The following is a 24,762-nucleotide window of genomic DNA, read 5'->3' as shown; positions in this document are numbered from 1 at the left end:
CTGTGGTGCATGGGGAGGCCCTCCACTGCTTGCAGGAGGAGTAACTTGCATTGGGGCAGCCCCTTACCCCACCGGGTGGTGTGGCTTGTGGGAGCGGCAGGGTTAGGGCACAGGGAGGTGAGGACATGTGGGCCAGTAGAGCCGGGTCTCCTTTCCTCTTTGGAGTTAAGAGCAAGTTGAGAGGGATAAAGATCCAGAGCCGCAGCGCTTCCTGACGTGGGTGCCTCACCACCAGAGGCTTCGCAGTTTCCTTGAATGCTGCAGGCTTTTGGGAAAATAAATCGAGGGAAGGGATCCACTTAGGTGTCAATACCAAAAGGTGTGTGGGGGACCTTCGGGTATGCACAGGGACCACGGCTCTGCAGGATAAAATGGTGGGGGTCAAGGCTTGATTCTCGGAGAACCATGGACTGTTTTCCTTGCTGATGTGGTTATAAGTTTCTAAGCAGCCCCAGTAGTTTGGGGGTGGGGAGCTGTGTGCATTGTGGGAGAAGGGGTCCCTGGAAGGAAGATCCTCTGCACTGTGGTACATTGTAACCACACTTCTGGGCCCAGGAGCTAGTGAGCGATGGGATTTTGTTTAGGGATCCAAGCATGACAAGCAATTAAAATGAAAAGCCTGAGGTGGACTGAAGCTTGTTTAATTGGCTGAGAAGGGCTTTAAGCATTCGATGCCAATTAGATCAGATAGTTTTGGGGTGAGAGTGTGTCTCTCTGACAGAGGGATGAACCATTTTTCAGCAAACTCAGAAAGGTGCTTCAGATGAGACACTCTCCCTACCATCCTGGTCCTTCCTACTTCTCATCCTGGGTGGACAGTGTCCCAACGGCTGGTCTCTGATCCTGGTTTGCAAGAGGCTCTGGGGCTGGTGGCCAGGTTGTAAGGACCTCAGAGCAGGACATGTGGCTGGCTTGTGCCCTGTTCAGCATTTAGTACCACTTTCTGTTCATCTGCCTGTCTCTGTTTCCCTGAGTCACAGGGAGAAGGTCTCAGAAATCAGTTCCTTAGGGTTACTGTCTCATTCTCTTGGGGTCTGGTTTATTGAGCACATGCTAGGTGCCAGCCATCTTGTCGAGGGACAGTGGTGACAAGACACCCTCCATAACTGCCTCTCTGAGCTCCCTGTCTCAAAGGGAAGACCCATGAGAGAACAGACAGTTATGCTGTGTCAGGGGCCCAGTGCAGGGCGGTCAGGAAGGGCTGCCAGGAGAAGGCAGTGTTTCAACTGGGTCCTGCAGCCTGAGCACGCATTAGTCGAGTGGGGTGGGGAGGGGTGGGTGTCCCTGGCAGAGGGAACAGAGGCGGATTGTGTGGCCTCCCTGCGGAAGCACAGGTAGCCCGAGGAGCCTGGCCTGACGTGGGGGGGCTGCAGAAGGCTCTTGAGCCAGGCGCGCTGCCCTCCAAAGCAGGGTGTCCCTGTCAGCTTCCCGGGGCTGCCATAGTGGAGCACCACAAACGGGGTGGCTTAACGTACGGATGCCGAGGGAGGAAGAGGTGCTGGTGGGATGACTTGGGAGATTGGGATTGACATATATACACTATTGATGCTATGTATAAAATAGGTAATCAATGAGAACCTACCATATAGCACAGGGAACTCTACTCAGGGTGACCTAAATGGGAAGGAAATCTAAAAAATAGGGGATATATTTGTACATAAAGCTGATTTACTTTGCTGTACAGCAGAAACTAACACAACATTGTAAGGCAACTATACTCCAATAAAAATTAAAAAAAACAAAACCAAAAAAACTGGGTGGCTTAAAACAACGTATTCTCTCACAGTTCTGGAGCCTAGAAGTCAGAAGTCAAGGTGTTGCAGGGCGGTGCTTTCCATGACGGCTCTAGGCAAGGACCCTTCCTTGCGTCTTCCAGCTTCTGGCATTTGCTGGCTTCCTTGACGTTTCTTGGCTTCTAGATGGCGGCATCCCTCCAGGCACATGGCCGTCTTCTCTCTGTGTCTTCACATAAGACTTCTCTGTGCTTGTGTCCAAATTTACCCCTTTCACAAGGACACCAGTCCTATTGGATTAGGGCCACCCTAGTGACCATATTTTAAAAGTTTCGTCTGTAAAGACCCAATTTCCAAGTAAGGTCACGTTCTGAGGTTCTGGGGTTAGGACTTCAACATACCTTTTGGGTGAACACACTTCAACCCATAACCCCCCAGACTCGGGGCCTGGCCGGCCCTGCGGGCCCCCATCTCACCAGTCCTGTGTGTGCTCCCACAGAACCGGGCCGTAGGTCGGCCCAAGGGGAAGCTGGGCCCCGCCTCCGCGGTGAAGTTGGCCGCCAACCGGACCACGGCGGGAGCTCGCCGGCGCCGGACGCGATGCCGCAAGTGCGAGGCCTGCCTGCGGACGGAGTGCGGAGAGTGCCACTTCTGCAAGGACATGAAGAAGTTCGGGGGCCCCGGGCGGATGAAGCAGAGCTGCATCATGCGGCAGTGCATCGCGGTGAGTGCCCCCAGGGGCGCCCCTCCCAGTGGCTGCGGTGCTTCTCCCCCGGGGAGTGGAGGTGGCAGCCCTTCCTTGCTCCAGGACGCGGGGGCTCCTGAATGCAGGCCCCACCTGTGCCTCAGGCCGGCCTGTTCCTCTGCTCGTGGGTCTGCCCAGTCCCTCCACTTGAAGAGAACGCGGCCACAGCAGAAACCCCGGAGGGGTGCGCTCTCCTGGGAAGAAAGGGGAGACTAATGCTGTTTTCAGATTCCACGCTGCAGGACTCTGGGGTCCTGCCATGTGCTCAGGCTCCCTTTCCTTCGTAGTCTGCTGGTCTTACAACTCCTTCCTTCCCTAGATGAGCGAGTACTTTGAAGTCTCTGCCATTAAAGATGTCAGGGCAGCCTGTCCTGTCTGTGACCCTGTTGCCAACATTTATGGTCCAGTTCATGACGGTTCTGGGCCCTCCCTTCCTTCCTGTCCTGCCTTCAAAGTCAGAGGTCTGGGTGGAAGGTCAGTGCCCCTCCTGAGGGGGCTGTCCCAGAGAAGGAGGACTGATTTACGGTGTCCAGGAGGAGCTGGGCCGCTGGAAAGCCTGGCCAGCCCCTCCAGGCCATCTCACCTGGCCTCCGGCCTTGCCCCAGGACAGGGCAGTGGGCTCAGGCTCTGGCAACTCAGCAGGGTCCTGGCTGTGCCCGTGTATCCCCCCTGCACACACTCAGGCATTCTGCCTTCCTTAGGGTACTGCTCCGGGCCCCAGGGTCCTTCCTGAGGGAGCGGTGATCTCCGTGCTCCCACAGGAAAGCAGGCTCAGCAGGAGGGACAGGATCCTTGGCCCTGGGTAAGACCCTCACAGGCCCAGCCTGGCATCAGGCGAGGCTTCCTCCCTGGCTGCTGATGCCCCTCCAAGCCTGGGGCACCTTCCCCTTCCCCCTCCAACACATACTGCTTGTGTTTTTGTGTTTTCCTTATGTCTGTCTCTCTTTTTAAAATTGTGGTCCAAAACTTACACAATTTACCGTCTTGACCATTTTAAAGTGTACAGTTCAGTGATATTACCTATATGCTCGTTGTTGTGCAAACTGATCTCTAGAACTTTTTCATCTTGCCAAATGGAAACTCTATATCCATTGAACAGCAGCTCCTCATCCCCCCTCCCCCAGCCCCTGGCAACCACCTTTCTACTTTCTGTTTCTAATTGTGACTACTTTGGACACCTCATGTAAGTGGATTCAGGCAGGATGTCTCCCTCTGTGAGCTTATTTCACTCAGCTTTAATGTTCTCCGGGTTCATCCACATTGTAGCATGTGTCAGGATTCCCTTCTTTTTAAAGGCTGAATGATATTCTGTTGTATGGATGTGCTGCATTTTCTTTATCTGTTTATCTGCTCATGGACATTTAAGTTGCTGCCGCCTCTTGGCTATTGTGAATAACGCTGCACCGAACATGGATGTGCCAGTATCTCTGAGATCCTGCTTTGGATTCTTGCGGATATATTGCTATATCTAAACCTCTCTCCAGAAGTAGGATTGTTGGATCGTATGGTCATTTCGTTTTTAATTGAGGAATCTCCAGACTGTTTCCCACAGTGGTTGCTCTATTTCACATTCCCATCAGTAGTGCACAAGGGTTTCAGTTTTTCCACATCCTTGCCAGCACTTGTTGTTTTTTTCTTTTTTGACAGTGGCCATCCTAATGGGTGTGAGGTGATACCTCACTGTGGTTTTGATTTACATTTCTCTGATGATTAGTGATGTTGAGCATCTTTTCATGTGATTGTTGGTCATTTGTAGACCTTCTTTGTACAAATGTGTTGAAGTCCTTTGCCTATTTTAAAATTGGATTGTTTGTATTTTGTTGTTGAGTTATAGGAGTTCTTCGTATATTCCGGATATTAACCCCTTATCAGATAACATGGTTTGTAAATATTTTCTCTCATTATGTACATTGCCTTTTCACTCTGTTGATTGTTTCCTTTGCTGTGTAGAGGTTTCGAAGTTTCGTTGCTCGTGTTTTTGTCACCTGTACCAGGTCATTTGAATGGATTTCAGGGAGTTTGAGCACCCCCTTGAAATTAAATACGGATTTTTATATGTGTGCCTGTGTGTATGTGCACTTTTCTGGAGTGAGGGTCCATAACTTATTGCATTCTGTCATGGTTTAAGAGAAGTTGTCCATAGGGACTCTGGGTTTTGAGAACAGTGTCACCTAAAACTTGGCATGTTAGCAGTGCCCCAGGACCGTCTCTTCCTCTTAATTTTTTTTTTAAATTAATTTATTTTTTTTGGCTGTGTTGGGTCTTCGTTGCTACATGTGGGCTTTCTCTAGTTGCGGTGAGCGGGGGCTACTCTGTTGCGGTGGGTGGGCTTCTCATTGCGGTGGCTTCTCTTGTTGCGGAGCACGGGCTCTAGAGCACAGGCTCAGTAATTGTGGCGCCCGGGCTTAGTTGCTCCACCGCATGTGGGATCTTCCTGGACCAGGGCTCGAACCCATGTCCCCTGCATTAGCAGGCGGATTCTTAACCACTGCGCCACCAGGGAAGCCCCCATCTCTTCCTCTTTAGCCATACTTTCTCTTTCACCCTCACCTTCCCTCCAGTGACCCAGGTCCAGTTATAGGAAGCTGTCTCTGCCGTCACCTGTTCTTTGCAGCCCTGGTGTCTGGCCCAGTGCCTGGCACAGGGATTGTCGGTTGAAGGAAACCTCACTTTTGTGTGTGTCTTCCTCTCCAACCTGGGACTGATGGCAAATGCAACCTTAGCCCGACCCTCACTCGAGGTCCTTGCTCTTCTTCCAGGCTTCACACTCTGTTGGGGCACTTCCTGCCACGTTTTACCCACCTCTGACCCAGGCAGACCCACCTCTACTCCTCTTCCAGGCCCTTTTCCCTGATGAGTGAGTCTCTCTCTTCCCATGGGGGAGGCTTCCTCCACAGACTTTATCCCTTCCCACTGCCCAGCACCCTCTCCCTGTAGCCCTGGCCGGGGTTTCCCCTCCTGCAGTAACTTTGCAGAGACTGGTTCTGTCTCTCCTCGCCTACTTCAGAGTCTGAACGAATGATGACTCTTTTGCTTTCAGTGTTCTATCCATTTTCCAGACTTTTCCAGTTATTGGTGGAGTGTATATCTCAGCTTATTTGAAGCTATTCTAACTCAGTTTAGTAAGAATTGGTTGTGTGTTTCCTCTGGATCCCAAGTACTGGGAGGTGGACGTGTATAAATAAGGAGGAGAGACTGAGAGCCTGTCCACAGGGGTTTATAGTCTGGTACATCAGCTCTCAAACTTTGTGGTCTTGGGACCCCTTTGCTCTCTTAAAAATTATGAAAACCCCAAAGAGCTTTCGTTTATGTGGGTTATTTATTTATTAATATTACTGTAATAAAAAATTTTAAATATTTTGAATTCATTTACAAATTACAAGAAACCCACTACATATTAACATAAATAACATTTTTAGGAGAAATAACATCTTCTGAAACAAAAACGATTAGGAAAAATAGCATTGTTATATGTTTTTGTAAATCTTTTTTATGCCTGGTTCAGTAGAAAAGACCTAGATTTTCATATATGCCTCTATATTCATTCTGTGATGTTGTTTTGGAGGCACTATATGAGGAAAACCTGGCCTCATAAATATGTGGTTGAAAAAGAGAGGAGTCTTTTTTGGTGGGTGGGTCTGCGCAGCTCAGCTTGTGACTGTGAAAGCGTGGAGTCCAAACCGCTGGACTGCCAGGGAATTCCTGGGAGGAGTCTTTTAATAGCCTTTTCAGATAATCGTGGATATACTTCTCATCCACCACCAGAGCTCAACAGGTGGCAAGTGCTTAAAGGTTAGTTGTAATGTGGAATCTGAAACTGTATCAGTGAACTTTTCCTACTGTTACATTAAAATTCATTAGTCGTTCTTGCCCCTCATTTGCTCATGCCTAATGTTATAACATCAGATATTGGTCATTTGGAAAACACTGGCTCACTGAGTTTTACAGATTTTCCAAATAGGGGTACATAGTGTTATACAGTGTTTAAAAAAAAAAAAACACATTTGTTAACACCAGCACCAATGTCCTCAGAAAAGTCTTTAAGTATCGAGAAGCTGTCTAGTTCACGGTGGCTGATGTAAGTTTTCCAAAATTCTAATTTTTGTTTGAAAATTCAAATTTCATCATCTGCAACAAATATTTTAAGTTATTTTTCTGAAAGTGACAGGCTTACTTATTTCATCTTTGAGAAGACGTGCCAATACCCTTTTTTTTTTTTTTTTTTTAAATAATCAGTCATTCTTTCAAGTAAAATGGTGTTCTATGGAGAAAGTGACCAGTTCAGTTCACGGCTTGGTCACAAGAGCTTTTCCTTTAGATAACCATCAACCTTTGGTTTTCAGCTGAAGTAGTTGATGCATACTTCCTATTTTGTCATGCAGAATATTAAAAGAATTTGTACTCGGAGGTCAGAGTTTTAATAAAATTAATAATTCTTACTGCTTTATTAAAGATATCCTTAAATGAAACTGGTGATCTTTTTAAGAAGCATGTGGCCAGGAATGGCCCAGTGACTGCCTGGGCACATTGGAGCCTCTGCCCTGACAGGTGCCAGCAGTTTCACCCACCAGTGCAAGTGTCAACACAGTGAAAAAGGCAGATGATGTCTTAGTGGTATTCTGAAGATAGTTTGACCTCCCTGTAAAGTCTTGAGGACCCGGAGTCCTTAGACTGTGCTTTGATAGCCGCTGGAGAGATGCGGCCTCAGCCCCTACAGATCTGGGCTCAGTTCATGCCCCACCTCCTCCTGCAGGTCTTTTCTCATATGTGAGGCTGTCCCTGACCCCTGCGTTTCAGATTAGCCCTCCTTTCCTCCACCTCACTGCTGGCCTGGCCCTCCTTGCTTTATTTTTCTCCATTTCCCTTGTCACCATCTAACAGACTCTTCTTCATTTTGCTCGCCTCCCTCCACTAAAATGTAAGCTCAGGATGGCAGAGACTTTTATCTCTCTGGTTCAGTGCTATAGCCAGCACTTGGAGTGGTACCTGGCACGTGGAGGTAGTAGCCAGATAAGTATTTGAATGAATGAATGCATGAACGATGCGCAGTGCCTGGGCTGGTTCTCCCGCAGCTCCTGGAAGGCCCCAGGGCAGCACCTCATTGCCTTTGATGTGTTTCCCATGGGGTCCCGGCCGTGCTGACTCCTGTGTGTTCTCCCCGCTCTTCAGCCAGTGCTGCCCCACACCGCCGTGTGTCTAGTGTGTGGCGAGGCAGGAAAAGAGGACACAGTGGAAGAGGAAGAAGGCAAGTTTAACCTCATGCTCATGGAGTGCTCCATCTGCAACGAAATCATCCACCCTGGATGCCTTAAGGTGAGCAGCCTCGGGGACATCTGGCTGTGCCGCTTGGCGCCTCACCCTGGGCCTCTGGTGGTGCCGATGCTCCGGGGGTTTGGGGGGTGGAGGGGAGTGAGACTAGGTTCCCTCCCTGGAGGACTCTGAGTCTGGGGGATTCTCTGTGTCCGATGATGAGCTGAGGGCGAGAAGGTTCTGGAGTAGCTCAGACCTTGCACCCATGTCTTTGCGGGAGTGAACACACACACAGACACACACATTCCACCTCCCAGGACCTCAGAACCACAGAGAGTTCCCAGAGTCTTGCACCTGGGCCAGAGGGAGAGAGTGGGTAGTTGGGCTGCTCTCAGGGCTTCTGGGAAAAAAGGCCTGGGCCAGGGGAGGGCGGGTCCTGTGACAACAGGTGGTTGCATTCCTGTCCCATGTGCCAGGAACCTGTTCCCTTGGTGTGCCCAGGGCAGGACTGCCTCCTGGGGACCGTCGTGCTGTGCCTGCCTGTCTTAGGCAGCAGGTTCCACCTTTGAAAGGAAGAGACTGCTCTGGGCTGGCACATAGCTCATACCTTCTGCCTCAAGAGAATGTCAGCCTACTTGGCACCTCCCATCAGCCCAGCTGTACCTGTGTTTAGAGAGATGAGAGTGGGCCTGCCCCAAAGGGTGCTTCAACTCTGAGGTGTCAGTCCCCTTTCCCTCGGTGCTGGTAGTGGGGTTTGTCGTGACTGTCCCCTCTCCCCAGCACACACACCTCCCCCTCTGAAAAGGGGTGCTATGCTTTTCCCCTGGCCCCTGGTCACTTCTCTCTCTCCTGGATCAGAAGCTCCAGGGAAAGCACATCTGACTTGCTGACACCACGCACCCAGTTTGGTGCTGTTAAATGACTGAATGGTGTGTGGGTCCTTGCTGGGTGCCAGGCCCTGAGCTAATTGCTTTCACCAGGTTACCTCATTGAATTCTCACATAACTCCAGTGAGACAGGCACACTCCATTTTATGGCTGAGGGCACTGGCCCACAGAGGTGGAGTGATTTGCCCAGGGTCAGGGAGCTAGGAAGAGGCACTATCAGGATTTGAATGCTGACCTGAATCCAGAGCCACCCGTCTTAACCACTCTTGTTCTCTCTTGGCCAAAGGTGGTATGGAAATGGCTTTTGGGAGGGGGTGTTGATGCCCTTGGTGGAGCTGGCCTTGTCCACCCCCTCCCTGCTTGCTGACTGCTGTGTGTCCCTCCCAGATTAAGGAGTCAGAGGGCGTGGTCAACGATGAGCTTCCAAACTGCTGGGAGTGTCCAAAGTGTAACCACGCCGGCAAGACCGGGAAAGTGAGTGCTGGGCTCCAAGTCCCAGGGGTCAGCCCGGGAGGGGGTAGACCTTGGCCTTGCCAGACCCAGCCTGTCTCCCCGCCCACGGCGATGGGGGCTTGAGGGGTACCGCGGACTCGGGGGCAAGGGCATGTCCAAAGATATACAGTTTGTGTGTTCCTTCTCTGTTTTTGGCCTACAAGCAAAAGCGTGGCCCTGGCTTTAAGTACGCCTCAAACCTGCCCGGCTCCCTGCTCAAGGAGCAGAAGATGAACCGCGACAACAAGGAGGGCCAGGAGCCTGCCAGGCGGAGGAGTGAGTGTGAGGAGGCGCCCCGGCGCAGGTCGGACGAGCACCCCAAGAAGCTGCCCCCTGACGGCATCCTGCGCCGAAAGTCAGACGATGTGCACCTGAGGAGGAAGCGGAAATACGAGAAGCCCCAGGAGCTGAGTGGACGCAAGCGAGTACGACTGGGAGGGGCGGGCAGCGAGGGGTGGCCTGGCTGGTCCCGGGTGCAGGGGCGCGCGGGCGGGGGCGGGGATGGGCGGCGGGGAGAGCTGAAGTCACGGAAGTCCTGAGAGCCCGGCCCGAGAGAAAGGAGGGGAAAACCAGCGAGTCACTCCTCTTCCCACCCCTTTAGGCCTCGACGCTTCAAACGTCCCCCGGTTCCTCCTCTCACCTCTCGCCGAGGCCCCCTCTAGGCAGCAGCCTCAGCCCCTGGTGGAGATCCAGTCTCACTTACTTCCAGCAGCAGGTGCTCCCACGTCGCCCCGCCCTCCCCAGGCCCCGGGGACTCACGAGTCCCGGGCCGCCCCCGCCCCGCCCCGCCCCGCCCCACTGGTCCTCGAACCCATTGCCGCAGACGCTCCGAGGCACCTGTTCACCGTAGCTTCCCAGGCCTCAGCCCCGAGGCTCTGGCTCGTGGTTCCGGCGTGGGGCCTGGGAAGCTGAAGCTGCCGCGGGGAAGCCCTGTGGATCTGGGGAACCTCGGAGGATCCTGGCGGCCCCTCTTCGCCCACCGGCCCTTCCAGCATCAGCCACGAGGTGGCGCCTGGTTGTCTTCTCGCTCTAGCCATTAAGGCTCGGCTGGGAATCCTGCAGACCCTGCCTCTGGGACAGGCTCCCCGAGCCAAGTCCGACCTGAATGGGCGACTGCATATCTCTGGGTCTGTCCAGGGGGTGGGAGGTCAGTTGGGTGGGGACAGCTCGATCACCCTCCGCCAGTTCCAGCTTCTTCCTTAAAACCAGCAGGCAGGGCCCACCCATCTGTCAGAGCAGAGAAGATGGGATTTGTTGGGAAGGTGACCCTCCAGCCTCTGTTGGTGGGGCTGGGTGTAGAGGGGACCAAATCCCACGAACCCTGGGAGCAAGCTCTGCATCCTTTCTTTCCTGTGACAGCTAAAACCCGGCAAAGAAGATAAGCTTTTCAGGAAAAAGGTACCATCTTCCGCCCTCGCCCCAGGCCCGCTCCTGGGGCAATGGGTCCTGGGGTGGAGGGTGGGAGGCCTGGGTAGGCGCAGCTCCGGGTCTAGGGGCTCACCCCCCCACGCTCCCCCTCCTCCCTCAGCGGCGGTCCTGGAAGAACGCTGAGGACCGAATGGCTCTGGCCAACAAGCCTCTCAGGCGCTTCAAGCAGGAGCCGGAGGACGACCTGCCCGAGGCGCCCCCCAAGACGAGGGAGAGCGACCACTCCCGCTCCAGCTCCCCGACCGCCGGCCCCAGCACGGAGGGGGCGGAGGGCCCCGAGGAGAAGAGGAAGGTGAAGATGCGCCGGAAGCGGCGACTCCCCAACAAGGAGCTGAGCAAGGAGCTGAGCAAGGAGCTCAACCAGGAGATCCAGAAGACGGAGAGCAGCCTGGCCCACGAGAACCACCAGCCCATCAAGTCGGAGCCTGAGAGCGAGAACGAGGAGCCCAAGCGGCCCCTGGGCCTCTGTGAGCGCCCTCACCGCTTCAGCAAGGGGCCCAACGGCACCCCCCGGGAGCTGCGGCACCAGCTGGGGCCCGGCCTGCGCAGCCCGCCCCGAGTCATCTCCCGGCCCCCTCCCTCCGTGTCCCCGCCCAAGTGCATCCAGATGGAGCGACATGTGATCCGGCCGCCCCCCATCAGCCCCCCGCCCGACTCGCTGCCCCTGGATGATGGGGCGGCCCACGTTATGCACAGGGAGGTGTGGATGGCCGTCTTCAGCTACCTCAGCCACCAAGACCTGTGTGTCTGCATGCGGGTCTGCAGGACCTGGAACCGCTGGTGAGGGGCGCCGGCTGAGTTCGGATGGGGGCACCAGGGGGTCAGGCGAAGGCTTGGGCTAGACCAGGGATGGCACATGCGTCCCCACTGGAGTCGCTCGTGATGCTCTTTCTAAGCCCCGTCCAGCTTAAGTGTCCTCCTCAAAGAGGTCTAGCAGCTACAGTCAGTGTGGTCTTGTCAAAACAGGGGAACCCTATTTGCTTTCCTGATTTAGCTTCTTGGAAGATGAACTGAGGACCAGGGGGAGTCCTTGTCCTTAAAGAGCTAGCCCAGGTTACGAGTGCTGTGCCAGTTCCTGACCTTAATCCCTGCTTTGATAGTTCCCAGCTGGAACGGTCTCTGACCTTGGCCAAGTTACTTACCTTCATCTGTGAACAGGCATGATGCAGGGTTGTTCTGAGATATGGCCTGTGGAGGGTGTAATTAAGCCCCCAATAAATACTTTACAGCTTCTGGTAGTTTCCATGGGGGTGGGGGGGGAGAAGGGCTGTGACAATCAGAGCAGAGGCTCTCAGGTGCCAGCGAGACGGAAACTAAACAGAAGGGTCCAGGGGACGAAGTTAAGGAGCCTCCCCCAGGCTTGGTAGATGGGGGACTGACCACAGCCATGCAGGGGGGCTCCCCAGGAGAGCTCCCAGCTCTGACGTTGCCCCCTCTGCTGGGCCTGGCCCGCAGGTGCTGTGATAAGCGGTTATGGACCCGCATCGACCTGAACCACTGCAAGTCCATCACACCCCTGATGCTGAGCGGCATCATCCGGCGACAGCCTGTCTCCCTGGACCTCAGCTGGACCAATATCTCCAAGAAACAGCTGAGCTGGCTCATCAACCGCTTGCCTGGTGAGCACTGGGCCAGGGACCCTCAGTGTGCAGTAGCAGGGGCTGGGGTGTATCACCTGACCTGCCACCCCCTCTCTGTCCCCCGCCAGGGCTCCGAGACTTGGTGCTGTCCGGCTGCTCATGGATCGCAGTCTCAGCCCTCTGTAGCTCCAGTTGTCCGCTGCTCCGGACCCTGGATGTCCAGTGGGTAGAAGGACTAAAGGACGCCCAGATGCGGGATCTCCTGTCCCCGCCTACAGATAACAGGCCAGGTGAGTGTCCAGGACAGGGGTGTACCCAAGGCAGGGGGTCACAAGGTGGTATGACCAAGCTGTGCCACTGGATCTGGTCTGACTACCAGACCCCATCTGGTAGTCATGTCTTCAAGCCTTCTCTGGCTTCAGCAGAGCTGAAGTCCCAGCTGAGTCCCAGCTGCTGTTCTCAGTTAGCTTTGGGTACAAGAGGGGACCCGTGAGAGAGCAGAGGCTCCCAGGATGCCACTTTGGGAACTCAGTGTGCATCTCACTGCTTCTATGTTAATTTGTCCTTCGTTGGCTTTAAGCCTCAAGCATCGGGGTCAGTGTGGCCGGACAGGGCCTCACGGGATGAAGCCCTCCTAGGTCGGGTTGCAGGGCTCACTGCTCCCCACCAGTACCTTAAATGAGGAATCTGTGGTGACCCAGAGATGCTGTGCTGTCTGTACTCCCAACTGGCTGAGCACTGCTGGGTGGAATGCAGGCTCTGTGCTTCTAGGTGTTCTGACTTTTAAAGAATCTACAAGTGTAAAACTTGATGTGGAATATTCCGACTTTTAAGTGTTGGAACCAGTTTTGATCTTTTGGGGGAGACACTCAACGGCTAAATGAAACCCAGGTGTTCCACCTGGCTGGTGGGCCTTGTAAAGTGTCATGTCAGGGTGACATGTTGCCTCTCTGTCCTGCTCCCTCAGGTCAGATGGACAATCGGAGTAAGCTCCGGAACATTGTGGAGCTGCGTCTGGCCGGCCTGGACATCACAGACGCCTCCCTGCGGCTTATCATTCGCCACATGCCCCTGCTCTCCAAGCTCCACCTTAGTTACTGTAACCACGTCACTGACCAGTCCATCAACCTGCTCACTGCTGTGGGCACCACCACCCGAGACTCCTTAACCGAAATCAACCTGTCAGGTCAGTCAGGGGCACCCATCGGGGTCTGCCCAGGACCCCGGGGGACAGGCTGGGCATTCTGCATTCGAAAGGAAATACTTGTGTGCCTGCTGCTATAGGGTCACAGTGTTAGACGCTACGACACACCAGTGAACAAGACAGACCCATGGCCTAGTCTAGAGGGGAAACACACATTAAACAAATAAGCATTATTAGATTTTAAATAATTGCTACCAAAAAATAGTGCTAGTAGCAGTGAGAGCACATGAGCACATAGCAGTGGATCTTGACCCAAAATATGGGCTAGAAAAGCTTCCCTTGGGTGCTGTGGACAACCTGGCGCCTGGCAGCAGGGGGTGTGGGAGAGTAGCCGGCAGTGAGGCCAGGCCGGGCCAATGGAGTAAGCAGCTTGATTTCTGCCATGGTTGTCGTCGCTTACGTGTCCCCCTCCTGACCCTGCTATCAAGGGGCCTGTTGTTGACAAGAAGGAAACCCCACAGTGGAATCCTCACTCCCCCCACTTACTGATGGGGCTGGAGTTGGTTCCTAAGGACTTGGGGCACAACCAACAGGGAGGTGGACAGAGGCAACGCTGCCCGTTCTCAGCCCAGCTAACCCAGTTCTCGTCTGATCGCTCAGGATGGTCAGATTGGGCGTGTAAGATTTGGACGAGACCAAAAAAAAAAGGAGGAGAAAAGAAACTTTTTTCCTCCAGAAATTACCAAGTAATAAATGATACCCTCACCTCATTTAAATTACATTTTGACACAATCCAATCTGATGTCTGGCTTGGTCAGGATTCACATACTGTTTAGCTGTTTCCCTCTCTCCATCCCACGTTCATGCCTGAGAAACGCCTTCCTGTTACCAGTGCCACATCCGAGTGGGAGCTGATGCTGTACCTCAGTGCCTAGGGAGCCCACCCTCCTCCTTGGGGAGTATTGGTGGCGAGGTGGGGGGCAGGGGGGGTGTTGCATTCCATGGAGGCAGAGAACAGAGAGCCACACTGAGGTGAGCTTTCACCAAGACCCCAGCTCCAGGCTCAGCTCGTGGTCTTGAATTGATGCTGGGGCCGCCCCGTGGAGGAGGGCCTGGGGAGCATCTTGTTCTAAAGTGTCTGGTAGTAATGAACTCTTCACTTATTCTCATTTGGTTACCGTGCATGTGTAGCAGAGATGCCAGTATAAATCCCCCTCCCCTGCAGCACAGTCCATGATGTGTGTTTGTATAAATCATCTTTTTGCATTTTGTTTTCCACCACAATCCTTTCAGGTCATCTTTTTGTCTCAGGACCTACGTACAGATCTCTGCGTTTGCGTTAAGAGCTGTGATGTATATGAAGGCCCATCTCTCTCATACCCGGTCTCTTCTAGATTCAGTTCTTTTTAAAATGTTTTCCCCTCCTGTCAGTATAACTAGTTAATGATAAAATAAGTCTCTGCCACAAAATGGATGGCACTTGACATATTTCCAGATCCTTCAGTGTGGTTGGAGGATCAGGTCTAGTGGCAGAGTGAAGCCGTGGTTGTCTAGTTTTTGATATTCAGGCTGCATTTCGTGTAGAAGTGCTAATTGGGTGCTCGAGGTGGCCCTTTGGCTTCCCCTTCCCTGCCCCTGATTCTCACCTTGAGGCAACCACCTTCAACTCTTGAGCTCTTTGTTTCTGTTTACCTCCATTTTTTCCAAACAGCAAGCCTACATTGCTGTTTCTTGTTGTTTTTTGTTTGTTTTTCCTATTCAGATGCTCTGTGTTTGTTAACTTGCTATGCAGAGAACAAGGATTACCATTCTTACATTCTCTTACCCTGCTCCCTTTTCTCTCTTCATCTTCCCAATTTGTGGTTAAGTCACTATTATTTACCTTACTATGGCCATGTAAGTATTGTCCACTGTTAAGCCAAAGTGTGTATTATGGGTATGTTTCCTTTCTTGCACATTTTTTTGGTTTGTTTTCCCTAGAGTTAATAATTGCCTCATTTTTGTTTGGTTAGTTTCTAAACAGACTCTGTAACAGACTTGAGTACTATTCTTTCCCCACGTGAACTCATCAGGCCCTCAACCAGTCTGTGTAGGAAACCACCCTCCTGGACTTCTTTTCCTCCTGCCCCCACTTGAACTTGGCTGTCTCTGCCTGCTGCACAGCTCCCGTCCTGGGACTTCCTTGGTTTCTGTCTTGTGCAGGGACCCTTCTTTCCTTGGTCCCGTATCTTCTTTCTTGGTTTATCTACTCATTTGGTAGAGGACATCTTCCAGACCTTATATGTCTGAAAATGGCTGTATTATACCTTCATGTTTAATTGATAGCTTAGCTGGTTATATAGTCCTAGTTTGGGAACCATACTGTTTCACAAAGTGGGAGGCACTGCTCCTTTGGCTTCTGCCTTCCAGAGTTGATATCCAAAACGATTTGATTCTCCATCCTTCAGTGAATATCTTCTCTCATTGGAAGTCTGTAGAACACGATCTTTTTATTTATTTAATTTTTTAAAAAATTTATTTTTAAAATTTAATTAATTAATTTGGCTGCGCCGGGTCTTAGTTGCGGGATGCAGGATCTTCGTTGCAGCGTGCAGAATCTTTAGTTGCGGCATGTGGTCTAGTCCCCTGACAAGGGATCGAACCTGGGCCCCTTGCATTGGGAGCGTGGAGTCTTAGCCACTGGACCACCAGGGAAGTCCCGTGTAGGACATGATCTTTATCTCAAAGTTTTTTGCAGTTTTTGATGATGAGCCTTGGTTTGAGTCCATTTTCAGGGATTATACTGAGCATTCATGAGCGCTTTCAATCTCTCAATTTGGTTCTGGAAAATTGCCTTGAATTATTTCCTTCCCTTCTGTTTTCTTTCTTTAGTAGTCCTTTGATACCTTTAATTTTGTTTCCTTTTTCCCACCTCTGTATCTGGTTTTCCTCCACTTATCACAGAATTCATATACAGCTGACCCTTGAACTAGTTAGGGGCTAGGGGTGCAGCCCTCCTTGCAGTAGAAAATCCAAATATAACTTAACAGTTGGCCCTTGGTATCCGCACTTCCTCCACAAACTCAGATTCAACCACTAATTTGTAGCCTGTAATATTTACTATTGAAAAAAATCAGCATATGAGTGGACCCGCACAGTTCAAACCCGTGTTGTTCAAGGGTCAACTGTAGTGAGTTTTTCATTTCTGCTTTTTTTTAGGTTCAAACATATGAAGCTGCTTTTTATGTAGGTCAGAAAACAGTCAAATATTGGCAGTTTTCATATGGTTTAGCCTGTGTTTTTAATTTTACAGCTATAGTTTGTTCTCTGAACTTTTGGAAAGTGGCATGTTCTTGTTTCTTGGATCCAGATATTGTCCATCCTGAGGATATTGATGGTTTTATTTTCTTCTCCACATAGACCATACATTCCTTCAGATGCAGTCAGTGGGCCTGCCTAAGGGGCCCTTCTCAGATTTAGTGTCAACATGAGGTTGTCGGCTCAGGTGATCGGAGGCTCTGGGGACACGGTGGGAGCTGGTCTGCTGTGGGTATCATTGGGCGGTCAGCATGGGTTGTTTTCTTTGGGGAAACCCAGACATGACATCTGTCAGTCTTTCCTCTTAAGCTGGTCAAGGTTGCCAAAGGACACTTTTTCCTTGACCTCCCAACCGAAGGGCTCAGGCCGGGCTGCCAGGGTTCTAGGGCTTGGCAGGGAAGGAGTCTGGAGGTCTCGACAGTCAGCAGGTAAATTTCCCTATAACCCCCATTTTTCATGGGGTGCCCCTACCTTCCACGGTGCCTGGTGGTGCCTGGTCTAGAGACTTTCTCTTGCCCATCAGAGACAAACTCCCCTCTTTTGCTGGGGAAAGGAGTTTCAGCCTCTTACTGCTCCTTAAATAGATTTTCAACCAGTCCTTCTGTCTCTAACCCCATCTTTAGCCCCACTTTCATTGTACTTGTTGCTTCCAGTACCTGTACCTTTGAGGTCTTCTGTAGAAGAAATCTGCTTCTCTGCTTTTCCTTCAGCCAGTTTGGGGTTAAGCTTTCTCAAGTCTAGTGAATTGTTACCTTTTCTCCAGCTTTCTAAATTAAAAAAAAATTTTTTATTGTGGTAAGATACACATAACATAAAATTTACCATTTTAACAATTCTTAAGTGTCCAGTTCACTAGCATTAAGTATGGACATGTAGTTGTGCAGCCGCCACCATCCGTCTTCAGAACCTCTTCTTCACCCTGTCAGAAACTCTGTACCCACTAAATACTAACTCCTCACTCCCTTTCCTCTCCTGCCCCCGGCAACCACCATTCTACTGTCTGTCCCTGAATTTGACTCTTCTAGGTACCCCACATAAGTGGAACCATACAGTAGTTTTTCTTTTGGGACTGGCTTATTATATATATACCACATTTTATTTATCCATTCATCTGCTAATGGACACTTGGGTTGCTTCTGTCTTTTGGCTATTGTCAGTAATGCTGCTGTGAACATGGGTGTATAAATTCATTGTTCTTTGGGTATATAACCAGAAATGGACTGGCTGAATCACATGGTAATTCTGTGTTTACTTTTTTTTGAGAAACTACCATATTGTTTTGCAGAGCAGCTGCACTGTTTTACATTCCTACTAACAGTGCAAAGGGTTCCAACTTCTCCACATCCTTACTAACATTTTCTGGGGTTTGGGGGTTTTTGTTTGTTTGTTTAAGTGAAAACCATGCTAATGCGTATGAAGATCTCAATGTGGTCTTGACTTGCATTTCCTTAATGATTCGTGATACTGAGCATCTTTTCGTTTGCTTATTTACCATTTGTGTATCTTCTTTGAACAAATGTCTATTCATGTCTTTTGCCCATTTTTTAATCAGGTTGTTTGTGTTGTTGTTGAATTGTACGATTTCTTTATATATTCTGGATATTAATTCCTTAACAGATACATGACTTGCAAATATTTTCTCCCATTCTCTGTGTTGTTTTTTCACTCTTGATAGTGTCCTTTGTACAAAAGTTTTTAATTTTGATGAAGTTCGGTCTTTTCCCTTTTGTGGCCTGTGCTTTTGGTGTCGTGTTTAAGAAACCGTTGACAAATCCAAGGTCATGAAGATCTCCCATGTTTTCTTCTAAGAGTTTCATAGTTTTAGCTCTTATGTTAAGTCTTTGAATAATCTTAATTTTTGTATATGGTGTGATGGGGGGGGGGTGGTCTAGCTTCATCCTGTTGCATGTGGATACCCAGTTTTCCCAGCACCATTTGTTGAAAAGTCTTTCCCCCCACTGAATTATTTTGGCATCTCATCAAAAATCATTTGACCATTTGAGGGTTTATTTTTGGGGCTCTCAATTCTATTCCATTGGTGTATATGTTTGTCCTTATGCCAGTAACACATGCTGTGGCTTTGTAGTATTGAAATCAGGAAGTGTGAGTCCTCTGACTTTATTTTTCTTTTTCAAGGTTGCTTTGGCAATTCAGGGTCCCTTAAGTTTCTACATGATTCTTAAGATGCATTTTTCTTTTTCTGCAAAAAAAACCGCTTTTGGTATTTTATAGCAATTTCATTGAGTCTGTAGACTGCTTTGGGTAATATTGGCATTTTAATATTAAGTTTTCTAATCCGTGAACATTGGCTGTCTTTCCATTTATATCTTTTAATTTCTTTCAGCGTTGTTTTTTAGTTTTCAGTGTACAAGTCTTTCACTTTCTTCGTTAAATTTATTACTAAATGTTTTCTTTTTGATGCTATTGTAAATGAAATTTTTGTAATTTTCTTTCAGATTGTTCATTGCTAGTGTTTAGAAATGCTACTAATATTTGTGTTGATTTTATATCCTGCAACTTTGCTGAATTAGTTGTGTGTGTGTGTAATCCTTAGAGTTATTGCGTTAAGATCATGTTGTCTGCAAGCAGAGATATTTTTACTTCTTTTCCATAAGTATCATTTTAAAAAATTTAATGCTTTGATCTGTCTAGAATTTATTTTGTTGTGAGGTATAGGCCACATGGTTTGAGGTTTGTAGTTTTTTTTTTTAAGAGGGAAGGATTTTTATTTATTTATTTATTTATTTATTTTTGGCTGTGTTGGGTCTTCGTTTTGTGCGAGGGCTTTCTCTAGTTGTGGCAAGCGGCGGCCACTCTTCATCGCGGTGCACGGGCCTTTCACTGTCGCGGCGTCACTTGTTGCAGGGCACAGGCTCCAGATGCGCAAGCTCAGTAATTGTGGCTCACGGGCCTAGTTGCTCCGCGGCATGTGGGATCTTCCCAGACCAGGGCTCGAACCCGTGTCCCCTGCATTGGCAGGCAGATTATCAACCACTGCGCCACCAGGGAAGCCCTGAGGTTTGTAATTCTTAACCCAGATTGTCCTTTCATTGGACATCTATTTTTCACTCTTAAACAGACTTTTGTTTAACCCATCATGGGCCTATCCATAATATTCCCCACACAACCAATTTTAGTGATGATGAGGAAAGGTCTCCAGCTTAATATACCACTGAGATGAAGGAATCATTGGGCTCAGGGTGGGGACTCAGCCTCAGTTGGATGCGAGCTGGCGTTGCAGCCCGTTGACTGAGGATTCAGTTCTAAAAGAAAACAGTGCTACAGAAGCAAAGTCCAAATTGATAGAAATACTCGGTTGAAGAGCATATCTACCGGTGAGGGCATGGTGGAGGGTTCTGAATTCTGGTTTTGCTCCCTGTGGACAGAATCTCTCCGGCCCCTTCTAGCACATTGGTCTCCTGCATAGGTTTGAGGTAAACGTCCCACAGAGGGCGGGCAAGCACACGGGGCCTCCGTCTAAAGGGCTGGTGCCCAGGGGAGTGGGAGGATCCCAGGATGACCTTACAGGTGTCCTCACTCCCCCAGCACTTCTCCCCTGTGAATAAGCAGACAGCGCACAAGAACCTGCAGAGAGAGGTGTTCTCAGCAGTAGAGTAGACATGAGAAGCAAGCTATTTTCATATATTGTGTGATCCTATCTTTATAAAACAACATAGACAGGACCTACTGATGTGAGAATATATACATATAAGAGGCGGCCATGGGGTAAGAGTCTAAGCAATTTCACTTGGAATGTGTGGATGCTTTTCAAGCATATATGAAACTTCTGTAAGTGGTAGATGAAACCATTCTGCATTTGAAGAGAGCTTTCCAGCAAGGACAGTTGCTGCTCTGTTGCTGAGTGCCTGGGGCTTGGGGAGGGCCCTCGGCTCCACGCTTCCTCCACCTCACCTTGTGTCCTCTTCCCTGCAGACTGCAATAAGGTCACTGACCAGTGCCTGTCCTTCTTCAAACGGTGTGGGAATATCTGTCATATTGACCTGAGGTACTGCAAGCAAGTTACCAAGGAAGGCTGTGAGCAGTTCATAGCTGAAATGTCTGTTAGTGTCCAGTTCGGGCAAGTGGAAGAAAAACTCCTGCAAAAACTGAGTTAGTCCAAGGACAAGTATGTAAATATGGGGTGGGTGAGGGGAGGGGACGCGGCAGGGGAGGGTAAAAGACTTTACAAAAACTAGGGCTTTTATTTTCAATTTGGAACTTGGAACAACAGACCACAGAACGATTCCATTTTGCAAGTCTCGCTGAGGGAGAAGCCAGTCCGCCACCGTTTTGGGGATGAGTGAGTCAGGCGCTTTCCTTTGGTCTTTCTGAAACAAAACTGCACTGCTTTCTGGACCATTTCTAAGGCAGCCTTTACCAAGAAGACATTCCTGTCGGAGAGGAGGATGGACTTGGGAGAAATTCTCTTACTGGAAGCATGAGCTTAGGAATTTTTTTTTTGGTGGTGGTGTTTTTTGTTTTGGACACCTTATTCCTGGCAACTTTGGGGGTTTTGGTGTCAACATAAAATGGACCACACACCACAGCTGCCGTCTTGACATGTTTGTTTGTTTGGTTTTGTTACATCTTACATTATGCAGAACTATTTTTGTACAAATTGTTTAAAAGTTATTTATGCAAGGTTTGAATGCATACCAGTGTTTTTATTGTTTTGAGATTGCCAACTTTCCTGGTTTCCTTAAGGTAGGAGAGAACTTAACCTGTACTTCATATGAATCAATTTACACACGTGCCCAGATCTGGCAAAACAGGCTAAGACCTTCCAGTTAAAAGCATGTCTAACTGGAAGTTGAGAGCCTGCTTTGTATGTCAAGAAGTTACATAAGCATGTTGTGGATATGTGTAAATTTTAGTTAAAGTGAGACACTTTGCTAAATTTCCTCTGTATAGAATTCACCTTTCTCTCAAAATTTTAAAATTCAGACTTCAGCCTTTGCACTCAGGAGGGTTTTGCTCCCGCATATGAGCTCTTGTACTCTACACAGATCTAATTTATACAGTGAGTCAAGAAGTTGAATAAATGATCCAACATAGCCTTTCTTTTCCTTTTTTCTCTCTGAAGTGTGAGTTGAGTTCTCGTTAAGGTTTATAACATGGCTTTTTCCTAGTTGTAAAGTTATGCATTCATAAGTGCCATTGTTGTAAGGTGGTGTTTTCCTAGACCTTCCCTGACGCGGTTTTACCTTTGTTGAATTTGTATAAACAATTGTACAAAAAAAAACCACTCTTGGACTTGGAGGGTTTCTGTTCTAGGGGTGCACTAGAAATTTGACTAGGAAGTCCAGAGGCAGTAGTCTCGATGCCAGTGTATACTGTTTTGAAGGCAAACAAGGTATAATTTCTTATTCATCTGAGAAATGCGGCAGCCCCTTGGTATGTGTTTTTTCCATTTTCAGAAAGAGATCTTGCTGTTTGTAGCTAATAAAGATAACAGGAAAGAACTATGCTACACCAATGTCCATGTGTAAGAATTAGGTACGAACTGCCTTAAGGGGCAGGGTGGCTTACCTGTTTGGGTGCTGCTGACCACACCCGTATAAAATAACTTCCACAGCCACTTGGCATTTCCACTGCCAAAGGGGGACAGGGGTTCATCTCCTCAGCCGCCACTGGACGCAACTCAAGGAGGCCACATCCTGCACTGCTAACCTGGGGCTGGGGTGCTGGAGGCACCTGGTTAGGTGGTAACTTCCCCAGGTGGCAGACATAGAAACCAGTGAGAAGTAGACTTCAGATCACAGGATTTTTATACTGGAACAACTGCTCTAGTCATCTGAAAATGAAGGTAACCCAGCTTCCTTCCTCAGTCATCAACAGCAACATCAGACTTGGGACGCATGGGACTAGCCTTTCCTGCTATGGTAGTTTCATACTGCCCCTGCCCCCCATCCTTTTTTTTTTCTTTTTTTGCCACGGTGAAATGGTTTTACATCCCATCTAGTTTGTGCCGCCGCCTATTAACTTAAATCCAGAGATACTTTCTGACTCAAATTGGAGACATAAGCTGTTGCACCCCAGAATTTAACTCAGGAGATGCATTTAAAAGAGGTTAAGATTAGTTTAACACCCTGTGGTTTATTTACAAAAATGTGGCTTACCTTTGCAAGCCTGATCGTTCATCGTGGAGCGCCCACACAAGAGGTCAAGTTGCAGTTTTCCTGGCAGCCTGAGTGCTGTGAGCCTCCGAGTTAAGAGCTACCCTGATGTCCAATAAAGGCATCTTCTCCCTTGGGAACCGTTGAAGGAGGACAGTGGTTTTCAAGTGGAATCTCAGCATTAGAGGGCCCTCTTTCCCCCGTAATGTTTCCAGGAGCACACAGGTCGGCCAAGAGAGGAGGTGAAGGAAGGGCTGCCAGGGCTGAGCAGCCGGAGTTACCGTAAGGACACACCATGGTGTGTCGAACAGACTTATTCCTTCAAAAATGAGCTTTAGATGAGGCCAGGGCAAGCTAGATGCCTGCAAACAGCTGCTCTGAGCCCATACACTGTATCTGATGAAGTAATGGAAGGACCATAAACCAGAAGGACCACTTCCTGTGTGAGATCACAACTTCTTAACCCAGGAAAGAGGGGAGGCCGTAACCCTCCTTCCTCTAGGCATCCTGGCCTTTACAAAGGCAGGCACCACGGCCCATCCAAAACATGGAATGAAATTCTTCCATCCTGTGAGGACAAGGACAAAGAGACGTCATTGCATTCCACTGTGAACTTCCAGAATTTTATCCATATGATAGATGACCTAGTCAGAAAATTAAAAGAGGCATGGCATGCAGCTAGAAAATGCAGATTCCAGGGAGGAATGTTTGCCCTCTGCCAGATAAGTTAGTCCCTTGCAATTCAGTTATTCTAAGTGTTGAGCCTATTAGCCTAAAAATTTGTTGGCTTCTCACTGAGCCAAGGTTATTTCAAAATGCTACCTAAGAAGATACACCATTAAGAGTTTTTGTTCATTGCTGAAACAAGCACCTGAAACTATAGATAAGTCCTAAAAGAAACAGTAAACAAGCTGTTCTAAGCTGAGACTATGAGCAAATAAATCTCAATTTTCTAATTTAAGATACACCAACACCTGCTGCTCAGCTTCTATTTCGGTGTGTTTACCATCACCCACTGGCCTGGATTTGAAGACTTCTCTCCACCAATTTAGGGATTTGTGGGGAACGTTGAACTTCTGGAGTTCACTGTCTCAGGAGAAGTACAGACTAAGTGCTCCTAAAGCTTCAGCAGGGGCTGAGCTTTTACTGTCCATGTGAACTGTAGCCAGTACCCACCCTGGGCTCTTCAGGCAAGCAGAGGAGAAGGGTATTTGAGAATATCCACAAGGCTTTGATTTACATGCTCTGACACTCAAAACCAGAAAACGTAGAAAGGCAACTTTTTTTTCACAGCTAGCCAAACTTTCTGCCTTAAGCACAGCGGGGCAAGACTGTTTACCTCCTTTGCTGTAATTTTCAGGTCTTGTTGATTGACTTCTGGACCCTGAGCACCTGAAGGCATGTGTTATCCACTGCAGAGTCAAAAGATAAAAAACCTACAGGACTCAGCCAAGAAGTTACGTAGTTTCCTAAAAACATACCTGCCCACAAGGCGTGGGAATGAATCCACAGTTGGTCTCAACTAAACCAAAAAACCACCCTGGTTAGAGCTGGACCTAAAAGAAAAGAGATTTCAGATCATTAATGTCCCAAGAACCTTTTAGCATAAGCTAATGTCTCAGGTTTCTCAGTTGTGGTATTAGAAGAGTTAAGAAAAAAACACTGTCATCAGAGCTAGGTTCAAATTCTGATGTGGTGACTTTTTTTTTTTTTTGGCTGCACCACACAGCTTATGGGATCTTAGTTCCCTGACCAGGGATTGAACCAGTGCCCTCAGCAGTGAGAGCGTAGAGTCCTAACCACTGGACCGCCAGGGAATTCCCTATGGTGACTTTTTAACTGTGAGATTTTCGACAAGTTCTTTAACTTCTCAGATATCGAGTTCCCCATCTGTGACGTGAGGCAATATCTATTTCAGAATGCTGGAGGTAACCATAAAGCATCTGGCACAATACCTGGTCACAGTATGTGGCAAACATGTAGTTAAATTTACTGGTAAATTAGCAGCCAAGGTAGACAGGTACAACATCTTTGAAGGTGCTCCTTTCTCTCATGAAGAATGCGCTAGACCAGGCCTGGACACCCATTCA

The 24,762-nt window shown here is 49.0% G+C and overlaps 1 protein-coding gene across 11 annotated transcripts in view; it reads left to right on the top strand.

The window, feature by feature from the left end:
• The window catches only part of KDM2B (lysine demethylase 2B), a 124,192-nt gene extending 102,246 nt beyond the window's left edge, over nucleotides 1–21,946 (top strand). For 3 of the 11 annotated variants that reach the window (XM_057526179.1, XM_057526180.1, XM_057526182.1), the window contains exons 13-23: nucleotides 2,233–2,457; nucleotides 7,648–7,791; nucleotides 9,003–9,090; nucleotides 9,264–9,532; nucleotides 9,709–9,822; nucleotides 10,467–10,505; nucleotides 10,636–11,315; nucleotides 11,991–12,154; nucleotides 12,244–12,405; nucleotides 13,083–13,301; nucleotides 20,490–21,944. In XM_057526179.1, the coding sequence (XP_057382162.1) occupies nucleotides 2,233–2,457; nucleotides 7,648–7,791; nucleotides 9,003–9,090; nucleotides 9,264–9,532; nucleotides 9,709–9,822; nucleotides 10,467–10,505; nucleotides 10,636–11,315; nucleotides 11,991–12,154; nucleotides 12,244–12,405; nucleotides 13,083–13,301; nucleotides 20,490–20,671 (2,286 nt within the window). In that variant the 3' untranslated portion in view covers nucleotides 20,672–21,944. Of the gene's footprint in view, nucleotides 1–2,232; nucleotides 2,458–7,647; nucleotides 7,792–9,002; nucleotides 9,091–9,263; nucleotides 9,533–9,708; nucleotides 9,823–10,466; nucleotides 10,506–10,635; nucleotides 11,316–11,990; nucleotides 12,155–12,243; nucleotides 12,406–13,082; nucleotides 13,302–20,489 lie in introns of all 11 variants that reach the window. The other 8 variants (XM_057526181.1, XM_057526178.1, XM_057526184.1 and 5 more) reach the window with 5 other exon arrangements.
• The last annotated feature ends 2,816 nt before the right edge of the window (nucleotides 21,947–24,762 follow it).

The sequence above is a fragment of the Balaenoptera acutorostrata genome, chromosome 13, assembly GCF_949987535.1.
Source record: "Balaenoptera acutorostrata chromosome 13, mBalAcu1.1, whole genome shotgun sequence".
NCBI classification, from domain to species: domain Eukaryota; kingdom Metazoa; phylum Chordata; class Mammalia; order Artiodactyla; family Balaenopteridae; genus Balaenoptera; species Balaenoptera acutorostrata.
This window is presented reverse-complemented; position numbering and strand designations above follow the sequence as displayed.